Below are 12,343 nucleotides of genomic sequence, written 5' to 3'. Positions count from 1 at the left end.
CTCCATGTGTGTGTGTTCATGTGTACATACATTGTATGAGGCTATTTAGCAAAAGTAATAACAAGGCTATATGCAGGGATTTGACTCCTCAGTTTATGTTTCTTTGTAGTGTTCTAATCTCAAGTCCTTGTCTTCGGAAACCGCCATTTTGAAAACATACCCCATTCATCATAAAAGACCTCAGTTCAAATACTGATGCAAGAGATACATATAAATGTTGTACAGCAAGTTGAAGTATTTAGGAAGAAGTTTACTGATGTCTGCAAATTACTTTGAAACACATCAAAAAAGATGGATTCATGGATAGATGGATAGATATGTGATAAAGCAAGTATTGAAAAATGCTAATAGTAGAATCTCGATGGTGTTTATACAGGTGTTCACTGTAAAATTCTCTCAACTTTATTATAGGTTAGAAAATTTCATAATGAAATGCTGGGGAAAATGTTCGTTTGCATTTTGGAACATTCTAATTTATTAATTTCTATATTATTAAAAACTAATTCTTCAAAAATTTCAGTTTCCTATTAAATTATACTTCCTCTGTATTAGAAGTGAAAAAGACATACCACTGATTCCATATCATGAAGTGTTATTGGTTTGTGTAGCATCATCTTGTAAAACGGGCGGATGAAAAAACCTTGGAAAAAATCAAATAAAATGATAAAAAGGCAAGTGGAAGTAATCATATAATTACATTTTTTAAAAAGTTTTGTACTTAATACTAACCATCCAACAGTTTGCCATGATAAACTGCCATTCCAGCTACCCGGCCTATAAACTTGAAGTAAGAGAGGTGATCTTCATTACACAATCCAGAATTTGGATTTATCTGTAGGGTGTAATTATCCCTGCAAAGAAAACCACATTTAAATGTTCCTGTCTATATTTTGTATAAAATTTTAACATGACAATTATTAATTATATCCCTCTTTTTAGAGCTATCTCTATTAGAACCACATTAGACTGATTTAATGGGTTTTAAAATAGTAATTTCTGAGCCAGCATTTTTTGTAGTGTCCCTACAAATAATATGTTGTAATATACATTTTCCTTGTATCATGCAACTCTGTTACTTTCAAAACAATGGTTGTCTTTTCGGAATACAGTCATTGCAAAGGTACTTACGTAGCAGAATATTCAAACAATCCATAATAAGGGTTAAACATTTCCTTTGAGATTAGGAAGAACCATTCTCTGGCAACTCCTCCGTAATCTAATCCCTTTTCACCATCAAACTCAATCCACAGTCTAGCCTTGAGGAAATCTGCTCTCTTGACAGCCATAATTCTTCTGTAAGAATCCTCAAGAACAGTTGCACGGCGAAGTTTCATTTCAAATTTGTTTGGAATGTCATTCTGAAAACCCAGAGAAGAGAGACTTCTGGTTTAAATCAATTCAACATGATGATAAGTTTCTCCCTCATGAAAGCTAAAATTCAGTGTACTCTACCCTGAGCCCAAATTCCTTTTTGCTTAAGTAAAGCACACAGGGAAAATACCACTAGGAATATTGTCTTAAATATTTTCTCTACGGATTGAAATAATTCAAGCATTTCCTCTAATCACTTAACATAGACTTCTGATTTTTATATCTGAAGAAGCTATTGATGGTGACAATAATGGCCGTGTGAAGGCAGCTTATGAACAATTCTTTCCATATTAATTTCCAACAAAAAACATTCTGTGACCTATAGTCTTGCCCTTGCCTGCTACTTGTCACTTGCCTGTCTGTCAGGGTTTATCCTACCTCTGCCTTTACTTCCTGGAATCTATCCTGCTCCACTTATGAGCAAGAGCTAACATTTACAGGGCACGTACACTATGCCAGGCACTGTTGCAAGCATTATAAATGGATTAACCCTTTTATTCCTAATGACACTATGAGGTAGGTACTGTTATTGTCCCCATAATATACAGATGAAGAAACTGAGGAAGATAGACTTTAAGTCTTAGCTTTCTGGCTCTTAATTAATGAGCTACGTTGATCGCCTCGCTAATCTTTTCTACAGCTTTTGCTTATAAATATAGATAACTATGGCTTTGGCCAGATATTGTAAATTTTATAAAAAATATATTGGAATATTTTATTCCTGAGGGCTCAACTTTCAAGTAGAAACCATTAAGAGAAAACATGTTATCAGTACTGTCACTTAAAAAAAAAAAAAAGAGGCTAAGCTCTCTAAGGAAAAAAAAAATCAATTTTATCCTTAATATTCTTAAGAAAATGTAAAGTCCTATAGAAAAACACAATAAAAGCAATTTCCTCTTCTGCTTATGCAACTTAAAAAATGGTAAGATCAGAGAAAAGCAATTTTAGACTGAACACGAGGCAACACAATGCAGGTAAGGTACTCAACAAACATTTATCGAGGGCCTGCTCTGGGCCAGGCTCCATGCTAGGCAGGCACCACAGCGGGGCCAGGGATGGGTGAAAAAGGGGAATAAAAACATGGTATAAGGCATGGTCACGTCCTCAAAGAGTTCATAATCTGGTGTTTACCCAGGGAACAAATGTAAATATTACTAATTCTGAGACTTAAAAGAAAAGGAAAATCGCTGGTAGAGATATAAGCAAGGTTGTCTAGGGCCATGAAAGATTTAGCTATTAATTGCAAATGAGGCAATCAAAAAGGCTTCAGGGCAGAAGTCTTGACAGGAGAGGAAAAGAGAGGACAGAGAAACGACAGGTGGAGAACAGCGTTCACCAGTCTGATAAATGTAACAATTTAGAGGTATGGAAGAAGGAGGGAAAGGGAAAGGAGAGGAAAGAAAAGGGAGGGATTATAGCGAAAGAAGCTGGAAAAGTTTGGTGCCAGATTGTAGACAAGCACGGATGGCAGCCTAGGAAGAGGGTTTCAGAGAGGGGCAGCGCCACGACCAGACTGCTGTGCTTTCAGAAGCCGGCGGGGCAGGAGTGTAAAGAGTGATTTTAAGGAGGAGAGATAAGACGTACAGTGGTCAGTTAAAGACCAAGTGAGAGGACAAATGGACCATGTGAATGAGTGATAGTGATGGAAGAAAGCGATGGCTATAGGAAAACCTAACTCGGGACAAGGGCATGGATTCTGGAGTCAGGTGGCCCTTTTTAAAATCCTGACTGGGCCATGTACTAGGTGTGTGACTTTGAGCAAGTATCCTGTCTCTTTTAGGGCTCAATTTCCTCATCTATGAAATAGGGATAATTATAATACCTACTCTCACAGAGCTGTTTTAGGATTTAATAAGATAATACATTTAGATGTTCACACAGTATCTAAACGGCACATGTGACCTCAATGATTATTAGTCTTATTATTCCTAACTAACGAGATGTTGAGGATGAAGGAGAGGATAAGGTTAAAGATAGCTCAAGAGGGTTTCTAGCTCTGGTTTTAACTACTTTTCTTTGTTTGAGTGTTCTGCTCTTTTGTTGTGATGTGTCTAGATATAGAATTTTTTAAAAATCCTAATTGGCAAGTTTTTGTCAATCTGATGATTCGAATTCTCAGCATATGTCCCATGCTCTTGATTCTTTCCTTTTACATGCCTCTTAACCTTTCTCTCATATTTATATATATATTTAATCTTCTTATGTTTCTTTGCTGCTTTCCAAATAATCTCTGGACTAATTTTCTTTCTTAATCACCAATGTAATTAACAGTTTGGGCTCTGGAGTCAGACCTCTTGGTCTGAATCTGGCTTTCCCACTTAATAACCATGGAACTTTACCAAATTACTTAATTTCTCTGTGCCTCTGTTTCTTCATCTTTAAAAGGTGATAATAATAGTAACCTTCCCTTTAGGGTTATTGTAGAGATTAAATGAGTTTTATGTAATTTGCTAAGAAGAATGCCTGGCATGTAATGAGAGCTCAATAAATAATATTGTTTTCATTATAGTTTTTGTATTCTGTGACCTGTTTATAAAGGTCTTGTTTCATATCTGCCAGCTGCCTGGTGGACTTCAACAATTAGATATTGTAACATGCTTACAAGTTTTAAGAGTGGCAAATGGAGAAGCTAGTGCTTCTACTCCAACATAATATTTTCATTAAGAATGAAAATATTCGCTAGAAAAATAAATCCACAAAGATTTAAAATCCCAAAGGCTAGACTTAGAAGATAAATTTCCAGAGTGATTTTTACACAAAGTTATTATTCAAGGTGAATTTAAAAAGTTGTTACTATTTAAGGATTCCATCAGGGTGTAAAACATTTGAAGTAAAAAACTATCTTATTTCATGTTTGTTTAAATTTCGGGTGAAAAATCTGTGGTAGCAGACCCACTATCTTGAATCTTTGGAAAGGCAGGCCTCTGGCTCACCAAGCAAGAAAGTGTAACCCAATATAGCCACCTAGTGGTAGTATCCCTAAACTGCAGGGAAAGGAGGAAAGGATGAGCAAATCACACATTAAATAAAGGTTCACCACCAAGAGAAATGAAACAGACGGGCAGCTGATGGGTTTAATTCTAAGCATGTCGAATTTGTGGTGATGGAAAAAAGTTCAGTGAAAATATATGATAAGTATAAGGAAAACAAGAGCACTGTTCTACTCACAGTTATATTTTTAAATGATATTTGAAGCTGTAGAGAATGAGTATCACTGGAAAACAGCAAAGTAGAAAAGAATCCAGAGATTTCTCCAACACAGTCAAAAACTAGGATTGAAGATAATCTCAGATGCTACAAACCCCAAGCCTCCAAAGCTACAGCTCTTTAAAATAAACTTTTAATACTATTTTTCTATATTACATGATATCTTGAAAAATAAGGAAAAACAAAATAATTGTGGTCCCCAAGAATATGTAACAGTTACTCGAAAAATAATCATTCTTTCCTTAAAAGAAACTATTCACTCAAAGATGTTACAAATACAGAATAAACATTCATTACCTTTAAAAATGCGTTCCCTGGTACTTTAACTACATATAATGACCATTCCTAAGTACGTACTACAAATATTACTAACCTGCTTCTTCATCTTTCTTCGGAAGAACTCATACTTTCGTTTGTAATCCCTGGAGTAGGGCACAGCCTTTGGTTGAAAATTTTGGAAAAATAAAGAAGGTTTAGGCTGTTTTTATTCTTGAACAATTTTTAAAGTTCCGCTTTGGATATTTTATGAACATAAGTTAAAAGGCATTAAAAGAATATTTGGAAAGAAAAGTTTAATTTGAAGAAAAACAAGTTTTAAAATTTTAATTTCTCTAAGATAAAACTGTATTCAGTAATTCCTATAGCTGTAATTTTAATCATACAATACTCTTGAAGTGCATCATGCCAGAAACAGGAAATGTCTTCCAAGTGGAGAAATATTAGAAATGAAAATTTCCATTTCTAAGGAGACTTTCACTGTGATTTCTCCATTAAGGGAACAATTTGAAAAATGTACTTTTTCCTTGACCTCTGAGGAGTTGCCTTTTTTATTCGTTATTTTAAAAGATTAAACATGTACTAAAGAGCAATCTTTTGAAAAAAAAAAAAACAGAAACCGTTATCATCAATTTTACTTACTTTTGTGAATTAGAAACCAGAAAAGTCTGAAAAACTAAAATGGAAAAAGTGGCTACATCTATAATAAAAAGGAGGATAATGATTTTCTTATAATTAACCTGACTCAGGAGTAGTATAATCATTATATATGTTAATATTTTTATTTAAATAAGGGTGTGTCTAATATATCACAAGGCACTGACAATGATTTCTACCAGAATGTTCAGGACACCACCCTGGAGCTGACAGAGCAATTGTGCACTTCCTCACGTTGAGACACTCGCTCTGGGCCCTGATCAGTTGAGGGCTGTCAACATTCTCTTTCGGGCAATGCCAAGTATTGGCTTTTGCTCAGCAGCCCACTCCCTTGGCATCTTGACTGTCCGACCCTATCGCCTAGGTTGAGGATAACGACTCTAGTTTTTACAATCTTTCCAAATAACCAAGACTTGGAGTCTGGCTGGTGGGAAGAGCTGAGAATCACAAACGTGCTTTTCTCTCAATGTCTGTAGGGTTGCACCCCTTGTCATTCACTCTTTAGGAGACAGTGCAAGTGCACAGTCTGACTGAGGAAGCGAGGACAATCCTATCAGAGCAGATTGATACAAAAAGACTTACTGGTCCAGTTATTGCTACATTCTGCAAGCGAGGATCTTCCCATTGTGTTCTTTTTATATCTGAAGGGAAAAAAATAAAAAGATGTGCTTCTTTCTCAGGCACAAAATTTTGATATTACAAAAAAAATAATGTAACTAAAAATCACATTGCACATACTGTGATTTATGTAGAAGATTCTTCCATCTGTGTGAGTCCTCTCTTCCCATCCTGGCTATAATGAAGAATGTATTTCAATGATTTTAAAAGGGTTTTAGATGTAGGAGGAGAAAAAGGCAATGGTTTTATAGTTAATTTAAATTGTTATGTTACATTCTTAGCAGAAGGCATCAGTATTTTAATAATAATATTAATTATAGTTGTTAAAGAGCTACTGTATTCTAAAATACAAAATAGTTAAGATAGCCATCTTAGACTAAAAACTTACAGGTAGAGGTCCTAGATCATTAGAAGAATCAAGTGATGTCTTTCCTCTCAGATGAGCTGGAATTTTCAATCTTGGATCTTCCTTTTTTTGGTAGAGTAAATAAACCAATACACACACACACAAATACAAATTTTAAAACAGTGGAAGTCAATCTAATTACTATCATATTTTCTAATAGCAATGGATATTTAAAACATTCTCTTTTTTAAAGTTCATGTACCCTTCATGTGTAATAATAGTTTCTCTTTTAAAATCTATTACTCTCAAGCTACAATATTAAAACGAGTCATAAGGATCAGTTCTCAGAGTGGTATCACTATTAGCTCATTTATTTCAGGGAAACTGTTTTTCCCCACTCTTTAGGAATTGTGTTGCTACTCAGCACTTTCCTCTAAATAAAAATTGGTGAAAATGTGGGACTTCAATAGGACCGCGTTATTTCTGCATCCTTTGAACATGTTTATTTGGCACCTGTTAAGGTGTTGATTTATTAAAATACAGGAAAGACAGGAAGGTAAGCCCCCAAAAGGCTATTAAAGTCAATTCAGATTATTGAAAAAGAGGGCAAAATTCAATTTATTTGGATTAATTTATATGTACTATCTTAATTATTTTATTAAATTATGCATTAAATTATTGTAGTTTAAGGTATATTGACTTTTTAATAGTTAATTAATCAAAATCTATTCATCTGTGGCTGATTTTGAGTGATTTTTCTATTAATGGTAGGCCAACCAGTAAACAACTTTAAGCTTTATCTTAAAATAAAAATACTTGTTCTACCTATACTCACAGGATTATTTTTTTATTCAATTTTATTGAGATATATTCACATGCCATACAATCATCCAAAGTTTACAATCAATTGTTCACAGTACCTCACAGGATTATTTTGATATTAAATGTGATATGAATTCAAAAGTGCTTTGCAAAAGGTAAGGACTTTTTACTAAATATCTTCCTAAGCATTTATGGCTAACAAGCTATATATAAACTGGAAAGAGGCACTAAATATGAGTATCTCTGGGACAATCCAAAACAATATTAAAAATAGGCACAAACATATCTTGACTAGGAATAATAGTATCAAGATTTCAATATAACTTTAAATGAATACTGGGAAACATACTAGTATGTACACTTGAAAAATTATGAAGAACTATACATGAGAGATTTTTATTATTACTGTTACAAATTTAAAGTGAAGACTGCTAAAGTTACCCAGGTGGTAGTTTTGGTGTTGTGGTCAATAAAGAAAGGCCTCCCGTTGGGTGCATGCCGGACCTCCCAGCCTTTCGGGAGGAATCCTTGCTCAATTTCAGATGGCTGGGTCACCTGCTGTGCTGAATCACTCGCAGAGCTCTGTGGTTGAGGGCCCATGGAAGAACTGTGGCTTGATGGCAGCTGACTGGTCTCCATTGTGGCCTAGTGCATTAATTAAATAATGTTGTAATGTTTTATAGGGAACTTGCAAACAGCTGTGGTTAAAAAGGTAACTTAACCTGTAAACCAAGTACAGACTCATAAATAGGCCTAAGCAATTGAGGTTTATTTTCAAACGTAGTTATGATATATAATTCATTTTCCTTCAACATTTTTATACCATCTTTTTCTCTTTGGCTCATTTTTCCAATAAAATGTTTTGTCAAACTTTGTTTTCATAACAATTTTTAATTTCTCAGCTAATTCACAAACAGTAAGATGCCAGTTAATAGTCAAAGTCTGTTGCAAGCGCAAAGTCTGATTGAGGAAGTGAGATTAACAGGCCCTGCTCTGGCTGTAAAGGGAGCAATACTGCTTATAGGAGGAGCTCGTCTTTGCTCCCCCAACAAGATTCATAGAGTGGGGAATTTTCCATATGTTAAAGTTCAAATACTGTGTGGATAAAATGAATGACAAATATACACTGAAGAAATGAATAACTGAAATATATTCATATGATGAAACATTAGGTAGTAGTTAAAAGGAACAAACTAAATCTATATATAACACCATAGGTAAAGTTTCCAAACACTATCGAGTGGGAAAAGATGGTGAATAACATATACAACATATTATCTATGCAAATTTTAAAACACAGACACACATAAACAATGTTGGGCATTGTTTAGGAATCTAAATAAGTATATAAAATAGGCTGCAAGAACAGACAACTCAAGGTGATGGTTACCCCTAGATACTGGGACCAAAAGTTTAGCTGAAAGAATTTTAGCTTTATCTGTAATACTTTAAAAAATCATAGCTAGAAATAAGATAATTTGTTAATGGTGGTCACTTCTGTTAAGAATATGACTCTTTTCTGTATTATTCCCTGTACTTTTCAGGCTTTGCTTCTCAAAATAGAGAAATGGTGATAAGATAAAATATTTTGCTAAACACTTATAAGGAAATATTACAAGAGGCATGCACTGTTACTAAAGACAGAGTGTCATCATCACAAACTCCTTAACAGATATCAATCACCAAGATTATCTTTTAACAAAATAATGATCTTAAGCATTCAAATTAAAAAAAACTGCTCAGTGGATTAGATTATTTACTTGCCCTCTTATTCCCATTTAGACTTGTTTTACATAATAGGAAGTGGTAATGCAGGTATATTAGAGATCCATAGGAAATGGCAGATGTTTAGCACCAGTGTTCGAGAATAAGCAATCAGGAGATGGTGGAAGCCTCTAGTGTGTGCTGCAGAGTGATGGGAGAGCTGCCATAGGAATATGAGGGTACAAATCCTCTAAGAAAACAAGTTAATAGATAGCCTGCAGGGTACCTGAACAGTGGGCTTTGTCCAGGTAGTAGTTCTGGAATTGTGATCTACATAATACGATCTTCCTCTTTCATCTTGCTTCTCTTCCCAACCTGGTGGTAATCCAGATGAAGTAGGCAAAAGCTAAAGTGAAGAGTAACAGGAGAGTTAAATATTAATAAGAAAGGACCACATCCCTTCTTTGTTGCTAGTTCTCTTTAAAATGAACCATGTTTTAAATTATATTTTAAAGTGTATGAAATAAAGTGTACAACATTTCACTTGAAAAAAACCAGGACAGACAATAATGATGAGAGTGCTAACAATAATAAAATATGAGACAATAACCACATACCATGTGCTTTAACATAGATTGTGTCATTTAACCCCCACACGAATCTTAATGAGATCACTGCTGTTATTAGCCTATTTTACTGATGAGGAAATGGAAGCTTATAAAATTGAAGTAATTTGCCTTCAGATACATTGCTAGTAAGAAATGGAGTTGAAATATGAACCCAGGTAGTCTAACTACAGATATTATCACACGTATGTACTAACTTGTAAGTTATCCCTGTCTTGTTTCTCTAAGGGATGGGGAGCGGCTCTTTTATTACAGAGTATTACAAATGAACAAAGAGAGATCTAGTCCCTTCCAGGTTTACCTAAAATAGTCCCCGGTTTGGCCTTCCTTGTGTCATTTTGAATCAGATTAGACTCTCAAGGCTTGGCTTGGCTCCCAAAAGTGCCTTACAACATAAAAACCATCACCACCAATTTGTTCGCTAGATACACAGGAGCTGGATGTATTTTGCTGTCAGTTTTGAAGAGCTGTTAGACTACAAAATGACAGAATTAAAAGTTGCCCAGTTTTTGGTGTTCATGGAGGCAGTAATCATGATTTGCAAAGGGTGCAGATGACCTAAGGGTACATTGACTGAAGAATGGAATGGTGTACTGTGGTGTACGCATACAGTGGAACATTGAGCAACTACAAGAAGGAGTGATGCTGTGAGACACACAATGAGGTGAATGGATCCTGTACACAGTATTTGAGTGAAGTACACCAGAAATAAAGGCAAACACTTTAATGCCTCACCAATATGGACTAACTACAATGTGTAAACTCAGAATTGAATCTTAGATCATCGCCTAACGTGCACATAATAATTGTAATAGTCCCTAGATTGTAAGCTCTTACAGCAGTTAACTGTATCCCTGAATTGTAATGCCTATCTCTAAACTTTGAGATGCTGATCCCCTAGCATATAACCTGATTGGTCTCTGGAACAATGCATATCTCTGAGACACCTGAAACTCAGAGCTAGAGCTCGGCAGATATGAATGTCAGTATTAGTGCATACAGCCACTGTTTAAAAAAAAAAAAAAAAAGCTGAAAAAGAGCCCAGACTTCAATTAGTGATATGAATGAAGCAGGTCTGGTTAAGACCAGGGCAAGCCAGGCAAAGGGTAAAGGTTGAAACTGATTGTGTTTTTTTTTTTTTTTTTTTTTTTAATCATCATTTTATTGAGATATATTCACATACCACGCAGTCATACAAAACAAATTGTTCTTTCGATTGTTTACAGTACCATTACATAGTTGTACATTCATCACCTAAATCAATCCCTGACACCTTCATTAGCACACACACAAAAATAACAAGAATAATAATTAGAGTGAAAAAGAGCAATTGAAGTAAAAAAGAACACTGGGTACCTTTGTCTGTTTGTTTGCTTCCCCTACTTTTCTACACATCCATCCATAAACTAGACAAAGTGGAGTTTGGTCCTTATGGCATTCCCAATCCCACTGTCACCCCTCATAAGCTACATTTTTATACAACTGTCTTCGAGATTCATGGGTTCTGGGTTGTAGTTTAATAGTTTCAGATATCCACCACCAGCTACCCCAATTCTTTAGAACCTAAAAAAGGTTGTCTAAAGTGTGCGTAAGAGTGCCCACCAGAGTGATCTCTCGGCTCGTTTTGGAGTCTCTCTGCCACTGAAGCTTATTTCATTTCCTTTCACATCCCCCTTTTGGTCAAGAAGATGTTCTCCATCCCACGATGCCGGGTCTACATTCCTCCCCGGGAGTCATATTCCACGTTGCCAGGGAGATTCACTTCCCTGGGTGTCTGATCCCACGTAGGGGGGAGGGCAGTGATTTCACCTTTCAAGTTGGCTTAGCCAGAGAGAGAGGGCCACATCTGGGCAACAAAGAGGCATTCAGGAGGAGACTCTTAGGCACAAATACAGGGAGGCCTAGCCTCTCCTTTGCAGCAACCGTCTTCCCAAGGGTAAAACTTATGGTAGAGGGCTCAACCCATCAAACCACCAGTCCCCTATGTCTGTGGTCATGTTAGCAACCATGGAGGTGGGGTAGGCGAATACCCCTGCATTCTCCACAGGCTCCTCAAGGGGGCACTACATCTTTTTTTTTTTTTTCCTTGTTTGTCTTTTTTCTTTTTTTTTTTTTTAACTTTCCCTTCTTTTTTAAATCAACTGTATGAAAAAAAAGTTAAAAAGAAAACAAACATACAATAAAAGAACATTTCAAAGAGACCATAACAAGGGAGTAAGAAAAAGACAACTAACCTAAGATAACTGCTTAACTTCCAACATGTTCCTACTTTACCCCAAGAAAGTTACATAATATAGCAACATTTCAGTGAACTTGTTCCTACTACATCCATCAGAAATTAACAGACCATAGTCATTTCTGGGCATCCCCAGAACGTTAAATAGCTTATCTGTTCTTCTTGGATTATTGTTCCCCCTTCCTTAATTGCTCTCTACTGCTAGTTCCCCTACATTCTACATTATAAACCATTTGTTTTACATTTTTCAAAGTTCACATTAGTGGTAGCATATAATATTTCTCTTTTTGTGCCTGGCTTATTTCGCTCAGCATTATGTCTTCAAGGTTCATCCATGTTGTCATATGTTTCACCAGCTCGTTCCTTCTTACTGCCGCGTAGTATTCCATCGTGTGTATATACCACATTTTATTTATCCACTCATCTGTTGAAGGACATTTGGGTTGTTTCCATCTCTTGGCAATTGTGAATAATGCTGCT

The 12,343-nt window shown here is 35.6% G+C and overlaps 1 protein-coding gene across 5 annotated transcripts in view; it reads right to left on the bottom strand.

The window, feature by feature from the left end:
• The window catches only part of NEDD4 (NEDD4 E3 ubiquitin protein ligase), a 194,979-nt gene that overhangs the window by 10,596 nt on the left and 172,040 nt on the right, over positions 1-12,343 (bottom strand). For all 5 annotated transcript variants that reach the window (XM_037833882.1, XM_037833883.1, XM_037833884.1 and 2 more), the window contains 9 exons: positions 9,288-9,407; positions 7,739-7,942; positions 6,518-6,598; positions 6,250-6,304; positions 6,094-6,152; positions 4,952-5,017; positions 1,129-1,358; positions 730-851; positions 570-640 (listed from right to left, as the gene is read on the bottom strand). In XM_037833882.1, the coding sequence (XP_037689810.1) occupies positions 570-640; positions 730-851; positions 1,129-1,358; positions 4,952-5,017; positions 6,094-6,152; positions 6,250-6,304; positions 6,518-6,598; positions 7,739-7,942; positions 9,288-9,407 (1,008 nt within the window). The remainder of the gene's footprint in view (positions 1-569; positions 641-729; positions 852-1,128; positions 1,359-4,951; positions 5,018-6,093; positions 6,153-6,249; positions 6,305-6,517; positions 6,599-7,738; positions 7,943-9,287; positions 9,408-12,343) is intronic.

Source organism: Choloepus didactylus, chromosome 4 (genome assembly GCF_015220235.1).
Source record: "Choloepus didactylus isolate mChoDid1 chromosome 4, mChoDid1.pri, whole genome shotgun sequence".
Lineage (NCBI taxonomy): Eukaryota > Metazoa > Chordata > Mammalia > Pilosa > Megalonychidae > Choloepus > Choloepus didactylus.
This window is presented reverse-complemented; position numbering and strand designations above follow the sequence as displayed.